Here is a 9,631-nt window from a genome sequence, read left to right on the forward strand (position 1 = left end):
TATCAGGACAACCATTACAATACTCAGACCTGCCATAACAGCCACTAATCCTTTTGTTTGAGCTCACATAGAACCAACAATGACTCAGCAAACCACCAATATTGATCCTTGTTTATGTAAACATTTTGTGCATGCCGAGCATGTAAGCCTCGAGAGTGGTCACGCCCCCCCCCCCAACGAGACGGGGATGCAAAGCGCACCTCCCCAGGTATTGACTTACAGAGCTGTGTGTGTTCAGTGCAGCGGCGCCGTCACCAGATCACCGTGAACTAAAGGAGCCGGGCAGCAGGCCATCAGGGCTCACCTGAGCTGCGGTCGGGGACTAATAGGAGAAGTCACCCAAGCCCAACGTGGTCATTACGTTACCGTCGGAGCCAGCGGCCGCGCAGCCCGGCTGCAGCAGAGCGATGCAGATCGCCGAGCTGCTCGGAGTGCAGCTCGACATGCAGCTGCTGCTGAAGCTCAGCCTGTCGGTGGTCAGCGTGCTTCTAGTCTCCTGGGCCTACCGCTTCTACAGCTCCAGGGGGTCCAGCGCCAAGGCCTGTCCGCCTCCCGACGGGGCCCGGCCGGGGACCGGAGACCCTCCAGAAGGGGGTAGGGACCGCAGCGGGGGGCAGCCAGAGCGCGCCGCTGACGGGCGAGATCTACACAGGAACCGGCGCTCGCCGGTTCACCCCGCTGACGCCGGCGACCGGGCGTCTGACGGCACGGGTCGGCCGCTGGTCAGCGACGCCAAACACGGACGGGCGGGAACGGAGAAGGCAGCCGGCCCTACCGACCCGGCCCGGGAGAACGGGGAAGGAGAGGCGGCGGCGCAGAAGGGACCGGCGGAGGGTTCCACCAGTAACGGGTCGGCCCGCTCTGATACTCTGAGCCCCCCCGGCCCAAGAGAGGGGGACCCGGACGAGGCCAGCGGCCGGCATTCGCCGTGCGTCCTGCAGAGGCGGGAGTGCTCGCTGGGCCCGGTGGGAGTGGGCCGGGAGCTCCGGCAGGACGTGGATCACCAGGGGGCCCAGTCCAGCTTCCTGTCCAAGGCCGAGATCCAGGTGGAGGACGCCCACCTGGTGCTGGAGGGGGCGGCGGCAGACCAGGTGGTGCACGGAAAGATCTACGATTACTTTGTGGAGTCGTCCTCGCACTCCACGTCCGAATCCAGGCCTGTGCTTAAACACAATGCAAGGACCTCATCCCCTGACTCCAGGTCTGTGTTTGGACACAATGCAAGGACCTCATCCCCTGACTCCAGGTGTGTGTTTGGACACAATGCAAGGACCTCATCCCCTGACTCCAGGTCTGTGTTTAGACACAATGCAAGGACCTCATCCCCTGACTCCAGGTCTGTGTTTAGACACAATGCAAGGACCTCATCCCCTGATTTCAGGCCTTTATTTGGTCAACATGGGAGGACCTCATCGCCCAACTCAAGGCCTTTGTTTGGACACTATGAAAGGACGTCATCTCTCGGCTCCAGGCCCCTGTTTGGACACAATGTGAGGACCTCATCCCCTGACTCCAGGCGTGCGCAGCCGGCTGAAAGCTCCCACCGTGGTGACGGCGGCGGTGGATCGGCGCTGAGCCCCATCATTATGCGTGATCTGGTGTTAGGGAGAAGTGCGGCGGCGCCTCTCTCACCAGTGACTCCGCCGGAGCCCGGGCCCCCCGCCAAGCCACCCCTCCTACGCAAGGAGAGTTATCTGTCTGCCACAGAGCACTCCCAGCTCCCCATCCCCTGCTTAACGCCAGGAGCCTCCGCCCCAGGGAGTCCCTCTCAGGCCCCCCCCCGAGAGGAGCCCCATTCTGTCAGCCCCGGGATAAGTGGCTCCGCGGCGCCGGCCGCCGGCCACCGTCCGTGGGAGGAGCCCGGGCTGGAGACTCTCGCCGGGGCTCCGTTTGTACAGCTGCCAGCCGAACGCCTCAACAGCCCAGATTCGGAGGGTCTTAAGAGCAAGCTGGACCTGGGGAACTGCATGGAGGTGCTGGGCCTGGCCAAGCTGAGCGGCGACGAGGCCCTTAGAGTGGCGGCCCTCAGAGTCATGTCCGACAACTACCTGCAGGTGCTGAGGGAGCCGGCGCTGTACGGCCGGCTCAGGGCCTGCGAGCGTGACCTCATCCGGAGGCTCCGGACGCGGGGAAGGAGCTGTGTGATGGTGGCCGACATGGACCCGCAGGACTGGGCGGAGAGCCCGGCGGCGCCAGAGCAGAGGAGGACGTCCAGTGCGCTGTACTACTACGACGATTACAGAGACGCTTGGCACGTGCTCTGCCCAATCCCCCGGGAGGTCGTCTCCAAAGGCTGCGCTCTGTGCACCATGGACAACTACCTCTTCGTGGCGGTGGGCTGCCAGGGCACGGAGCGGGAGATGATTCCCTCAAAGCGCGTGTTCTGCTTCAACCCGGTGACGTCCATCTGGAAGGAGATCAGTCCCATGAACCAGGCCCGGCCCCACTGCCGGCTGGCCGCGGCGGGCGGCTGCCTGTACGCCATCGGGGGGGAGTGCCTGTCCACCGTGGAACGCTACGACCCGCGCACCGACCGCTGGACCTTCGTGGCGCCGCTGCCCAACGACACCTTCGCCGTGGGCCACCGCGCCACCGTCCTGCACGGGGACGTCTACGTCACGGGCGGCACGCTGCGCTACTCGCTGCTGCGCTACACCCCCGAGCAGGACGCCTGGCGTCTGGGCGTGGTGGTGGGCGGCGGCGACCCCACCGCCGACCTGGTGGCGCTGCGCAGCTTCCTGTACCGCTTCGAGGTGAACCCGCGGCTGGGCGTGAGCGCGTACCGCTACCACGCCGTGGCGCGGCTCTGGTACCTGTGCGGCAACACACGGCTGGCGGGCGTGCCGCCGTTCCGCTGTGTGGCCACGGAGGACAGCGTGTACTGCCTCGGCCGCCGCTTCGCCGTCAAGTTCAGCGCCGACGAGATCTCGCCGGCGTTCTGCGGCGAGCCGATGGCAGTGCTCTCGGCAGCGAAGGGCGCCTTATTCCCCTTCGTCCTTTCCCTCCCCGATAAGGAGCCCGTCCAGACCAGCGTCTGACCACCCCCCGTCCCCAGCCCTCCCCCCAGCGGCGATGGGGACATTGGGACGGCGATGGAGTGGCCCGGCGACATTTCAGCTTGATCGAGGATTTCGGCTTTTTCTGACCCCACCCCCCTCCCCCCTCTCCCCCATGAATCATATCTCTATATCTTGTAATTTGATGTAATTACAGCAGTGTTGCTTTGTGATGGTGTTACTGGTTTTGACACTGGTAGGGTGGGAGAGAGAGAGAATAGCGCTTAACCAAGTTGGATTTATCTGACTTATAAATTTGGATATTTTTCTTAATGAACTCACCTATGGAAAACGCAAGGCAATCACATCTAATCAGACTTTGTTTATTTTTATTTGCACAGGCATTTTTAATCATTTCTTTAATTTGCCTCCTCTCCCCCGCCATTGGGTTATGGTTCCAAAATCATAAATTATGTTTATTTATTTAGCTGCAAAGATAATTTATAAACAACTCTCACAGTAAATGAATTTCTTCAACTCTGGAATATTAAAGTGCGGGGCTAATCATTTATCATTGCACATCTCGGTGAAGGGCACGGATATAACTCACCCGGGTGCCCAACGACAATGCTGTTGTGTTCATTTGGTCTTTGAATGTGACTTGGTGGGGTCCTGCAGCCGAGATAAATGATGAGCGTCTGTAAACTGTGTTAATAGACCCTCGTATATCATGTTTATAGACGACGCTACCTTATAAAGTCTTGTTGAAATGTTTTTTTGTGTTTTTACAGGACGGGAGTAAGAGATTGTGTGTACCTGTTCAAAATAGACGCTCTGCTCTTGTGCCTCAATCTAAACATTTATCTCATTATTGTCGATTGTGTTCATAAGCCAATCAAATGCGCTGACGTTTGCGACGCCAATGTCCCTGCGCTTTCCACGAGTGATTGCTTGTAAGAGGAGGAAAATATATTAACAACAACAATAAGTTCGTGATTTTCACCGAATCTAAAGCAAGTTACAAAGTTTAGATGTTGATTTGAATGTGTGGGCGATTTTGTTGACAACAGAAATGTGCATTGGAATACTATTTTCAATTTCTTTCCTCATCCAAAGCGTCATGTTTATTTATCTTCCCAGAGATACGCTGCTACAGCACCACCATGTGGACATAAACGTAATTACAATGATTGACATGCAGAGGTGAACCCGAATCAGCTGGACTTATGGATACAAAGACATAAATTCATAAGATAAAATGTATATATATATATATATGTTTCTCAGTTCAATGACTGATGAATGAATAGAAGAGAGAGAGATCTCTCTCGACCATCAAACATGAGCATCGTTGATTCCTCCTAAATAAACACGTTGATTCCCTGTAATTAAACACCTAATGGTATAGGGATTAGACCACAGATCGACGAAGATGTGGGTGACATTATGGATTCCTGGTTTAGAAGCAATTTCATTCTGATGGTTTTATGTCCTGCTTCGGTATTAAAGGTGCTTTGTGTAGAATTGATTGGAATCTCGTGGAATGGACCTAATATTCATAGGTTTTTATTAATGTTTAATCCCATGAAAACCATAATTGTGTTATCTTTACCTTAGAATGAGCCCTTTATATCCACATAGGGGGTTGGACCTCTTCCACAGAGCCCCCAATGCCGAACCACCATGTTTCTACAGTAGCCCAGACGGACAAATAGCTTTAAAGAGGACACATTTTAAAATCATTATTCTTCATTATCGCTATCTTACTTGTAAACTAGGACCTTTAGTTTAACGACTAAGTGACTAAATACAATTTATGTTTCTATAAAGGAACCTTATCCCTTTACACTTTGCTACTTGATGCTATTGTAGACATAGCAATTTGGGAGTAGTTCCTGCCCCCCTACAGGCCAGTACAGGCCAATGCAGGTTCTGATTTTAAGTGGAGGTGTTACAGGATTATTTTGTTAAATTTGCAACCTCAACGCTAGATGCCTCCAAATCCTATAAACCGCTGCTTTAACCCTCTTCCCGTTTTTTTCCCCATTTTTTGACAAATGACCATCAAGTATTAAGGGTTAGCTAGAGAGAGAGAGAGAGAGAGAGAGAGAGAGAGAGAGAGAGAGAGAGAGAGAGAGAGATTTGCTTGTAATTATCCAATTGCAGGGTGGATGTGATTTATGGACTTGGCTCTCATTTCCTTCCCCTTTATACACAAACACACACACACGCACACACACACACACACACACACACACACACACACACACACACACACACACTTCGACAAACAGAAGCACAGACACACACACACACAAACAGAGAGAGACAAACACATACAGAGGCAACCTTGAGAGAGAGAGAGACACACACACATACTGTAGACAGACACGCACACACACATACACACTAACACAGAAACACGCAAACAACCTTTGAATTTGCTCAAATGGGACACAAGAAACCTTAACTTCACAGGCCTCCAATATAATTCTGTAGGACTTCCTATTTCCTCCACATTTCTTGCTATGCTGCCCTTTATTTTGTATTACTGGGTCACAGCACTGCAACCAACACATCAACCCCCCCCTCAACCAACACATCAACCCCCCCCTCAACCAACACATCAACCCCCCCCTCAACCAACACATCACCCACACACCCCCTCAACCAACACATCAACCCCCCCTCAACCAACACATCAACCCCCCCCTCAACCAACACATCACCCACACACCCCCTCAACCAACACATCAACCCCCCCTCAACCAACACATCAACCCCCACCTCAACCAACACATCACCCACACCTCAACCAACACATCACCCACACCTCAACCAACACATCACCCACACCTCAACCAACACATCACCCACACACCACCTCAACCAACACATCAACCCCCCCCTCAACCAACACATCAACCCCCACCTCAACCAACACATCACCCACACCTCAACCAACACATCACCCACACTTCAACCAACACATCACCCACACCTCAACCAACACATCACCCACACACCACCTCAACCAACACATCAACCCCCCCCTCAACCAACCCATCAGCCACACCCTCCCTTAGCCGGGCCCAGGCCCAGAGAAGGCCCGAACCCCTTTGTATTCCCAGTACCCCTTCGTCCACACCGATGATAATAGTACAATCCTATTACCATCTTACATCCTTATTGCTGTTGTCGTGGCCTCTGAAGGCCACTAAAACGACAGAAGCTGAGGCCAACTTTGTACTTATTCTTGTATTTTCTCAACTTTATTGTTCAGTAATCACCATCTAGTATATCATGATGAACTCCCCGGGGGTCCCCCTGTGTCCCCCCCTCCCTCGGGGGGGTCCGCAGGGGGACGGGCAGGCTGTAGCGGTGGTCCGGGACCACGAGCAGGGGCCGTGGCTGCCGGAGGAGGAGGTCCTTGTTGGCGCTGTTGGGCCCGTGGAGGTGGCTGGAGAGGAGGCGCGGCGCCCGGGCCCGGCGGCCCCCAGAGAGGGCGCCCGCCGGGGGGCTCTGATAGGAGGACCGGGACTCGCTTAGCGACGGTAACCACGCTGGCGGCGGGGGCGGCGACGGCCCGTCAACACGGCCGGCGTTCCTCGACGCACGCAGGCCGAAGTTAGTGGGCGGGGCTAGAGGGAGGGGCAGGAAGTGAAGGAGAGGGCATCAGAGAGAGAGGGAGAGAGGGGGGGAGAGGGGGAGAGGGAGAGGAGAGACAGAGGGGAGAGACATAGAGATGGAGTGGAGAGAGGGAGAGAGAGGTACAGAGATAGAGTAGAGAGAGAGGTACAGAGATAGAGGGAGAGAGAGGTACAGAGATAGAGGGAGAGAGAGGTACAGAGATAGAGGGAGAGAGGTACAGAGATAGAGGGAGAGAGGGAGAGAGGTACAGAGATAGAGGGAGAGAGGTACAGAGATAGAGGGAGAGAGGTACAGAGATAGAGGGAGAGAGGGAGAGAGGTACAGAGATAGAGGGAGAGAGGGAGAGAGAGGTACAGAGATAGAGGGAGAGAGGTACAGAGATAGAGGGAGAGAGGGAGAGAGGTACAGAGATAGAGGGAGAGAGAGGTACAGAGATAGAGTAGAGAGAGAGGTACAGAGATAGAGTAGAGAGAGAGGTACAGAGATAGAGGGAGAGAGAGGTACAGAGATAGAGGGAGAGAGAGGTACAGAGATAGAGGGAGAGAGGTACAGAGATAGAGGGAGAGAGGGAGAGAGGTACAGAGATAGAGGGAGAGAGGGAGAGAGAGGTACAGAGATAGAGGGAGAGAGGGAGAGAGGTATAGAGATAGAGGGAAAGAGGGGTACAGAGATAGAGGGAGAGAGGGAGAGAGGTACAGAGATAGAGGGAGAGAGGGAGAGAGGTACAGAGATAGAGTGAGAGAGGGAGAGAGGGAGTGTATGAGAGACCAGTGCATTATCATAGACCTGGAAGTAATCCTCAACCATCTCTTAAATAAGTTCATCCACCATTTACCATGATGCTTTCAAGCAACGCAATAAACAAAAACATGAAACATCTCTACAACTTGAGATATTGAGAAAAATAACTATTAAAGGAGACATATTATGGTGTTTTTCCAACAAGTAAACATAATATATGTGTTCCAGAAACCATGTTTTTGAAGCTGTTTGCTGGAAATAGCCTTAGGAAAAGAAATCTCGCCTACTGCTATTCCGCTCTGTTTCAGTCCCTTCAGAATGCGCTGTTTCTGGTGTCTGTAGCTTTAATGCAAATAAGCTGCTGCCCATTGACCAATGAGCTGCTGCCCATTGACCAATGAGCTGTCGGAGTGAACCACAGCATGGAGAAGAAGTGATTGTTGCCGACTCCTGGAGCTCTATAATCTAAATAATATAATAAAAAATATATAATAATAATAATAACATATAAAATATTGGTGTTTATATAATATTATATCTAATATCACGGCCAAAAGCTATGTGGGCCTCGGATGATATTATGAATCATAAATACTGCGTCTGACGTCTCTGTTACTTCCACAACAAGTAAAGACTCGTAGTGGGGGATATCTCGGCCATGGTTGAGAAGAATTGGGGGAAAGGAACTTTGGCCTTGACTCTCTGGTCCATAATGAACAGCGACATGGAGGAGAAAGGGATTGTACTCCGGGAGCTGAGCTGCCGGTCTGCCGCTGAGCTCCCCCCGACGGAGCTGCTCGTCCGCTCGTCCTCAGATTCGTAGCTGTGCTCTGGTTGGAGGGGGGGGGGGGGGAAGTGGGAGGCAATATTCAAATGTGCCCCCTTCCTACGTAGGAGGGGGCGCCGAAACTGACTCGCTCGTTTGGTAACTGTAGGCGGGGTACTTTCAGAATTGCATATCTCACTCAAACAATCCTGTACATACTTCTTTCAAAGCTGTATCCGTGTGGGAGCACCAGAGACCAAAAAAACACCCCAGATCCCAGGAAAAGTGTTGTTTTCATTATAGGTCCCCTTTTACGGCCCATCCTTAAACTTAATCCTTTTTATTGCGTTCGCTCCATTTTATATTCAAACGAGCTGTCCGGCCAATGGAAGATTTCCCTGACAATGTTTACGGACGAAACACCGTTTTACATGTGTGTGTTGACACACCGTCGGGAAACACTGGAGACAGAAGGAGATGGTTCACAAAGAGAAAGACCAGAGCACCTGCTCCACTCAACTCTGTTCTCTCATCAACACTCCGATAGAGCTTTCAATGACAATCTCATTTTAGACTCTTTCATGCAAAGTAAATACAGAACCAAGGCTTTAAGGGGCAGGAAAGCCATAAGTAAGGGTTTGCTCTTTTTTTTATCTGTATGTAGATTATAAATATGGATATTCATTAAAAAGTATTTAGTCGTACAAATGGTAAAATATTAAGAAGCAGGGTCAAGCATCTCCCCCCCCGGCTCATATCGGACCAATCAGTGCATCTCTTCCATGATTGGCTTGGAAGAGACACTTCTCATTGGCGGAGAGAACCTGGCCGCCATTTTGGGGGGACTAAACCCGGGCCCTAATCCGATCCTTTCTGCTCCGTTTTCATTGCTGGTTAAACATCCGCCTGTGAGACGATGCCGGGGGTCCTACCTGCGACCGGGTGGTCCGACCGCTCCGGCCTCCAGCTGAGGCTGTCATGGTGCCACGTGCGCCGGCCTTGTGGCGCCGAGTCGCGGCGGCGGCCGTAGCTCTCGTCGTACAGCGTCACCAAGTAGTGGGAGGCCGGCGTTGCATGATGGGAAAAGAAGTGCATCGATGGCAGCCCCTGGAGAGAGGGGGGGGCAGACACACTGGGTTCAAACTGCCCTTTTTAACAATGACTTGTTAAAAAGAAAATGCTTACAATTACGTTAAAGGGCGCCTTCTGGAACACGGCGGCAGCCGATGTTTTTCTTTTCAATCGCCGCCCTCAAGCGAGGAAAAAAAAACATGTGGCGGAGAAAAGTGCTCTAAGTGGCTTTTAAGGGCCCTGCAGGATTGGTGATTTGGAGCCACTAGAGCCCAGAACCAACAAGGGAACCACCCCCCATGACAGGGCCTCTATCTTGGCCTGTCAATATAACTGAGCCCTGGGAGGGGTGGGGTAGGGGTGGGAGAGGTTGGAAGGGTCGGGTTGGGAGGGGGTGCAGTTTGCC

At 52.9% G+C, this 9,631-nt stretch overlaps 1 protein-coding gene across 1 annotated transcript; it reads left to right on the forward strand.

Annotated features, from left to right (window-relative positions):
- Positions 1 to 303: 303 nt before the first annotated feature.
- On the forward strand, positions 304 to 4,499 carry klhdc7a (kelch domain containing 7A). The gene has a single exon (XM_079748759.1). It carries the CDS (start codon positions 408 to 410, stop codon positions 3,036 to 3,038), a length of 2,631 nt encoding a protein of 876 aa, XP_079604885.1. The 5' UTR covers positions 304 to 407; the 3' UTR covers positions 3,039 to 4,499.
- The last annotated feature ends 5,132 nt before the right edge of the window (positions 4,500 to 9,631 follow it).

The sequence above is a fragment of the Pollachius pollachius genome (assembly GCF_949987615.1).
Source record: "Pollachius pollachius genome assembly, chromosome: 12".
Lineage (NCBI taxonomy): Eukaryota > Metazoa > Chordata > Actinopteri > Gadiformes > Gadidae > Pollachius > Pollachius pollachius.

Excerpts from the sequence above, each read along its gene's own strand:
- klhdc7a (XM_079748759.1), top strand. The coding sequence starts at position 408 with ATGCAGATCGCCGAGCTGCTCGGAGTGCAGCTCGACATGCAGCTGCTG.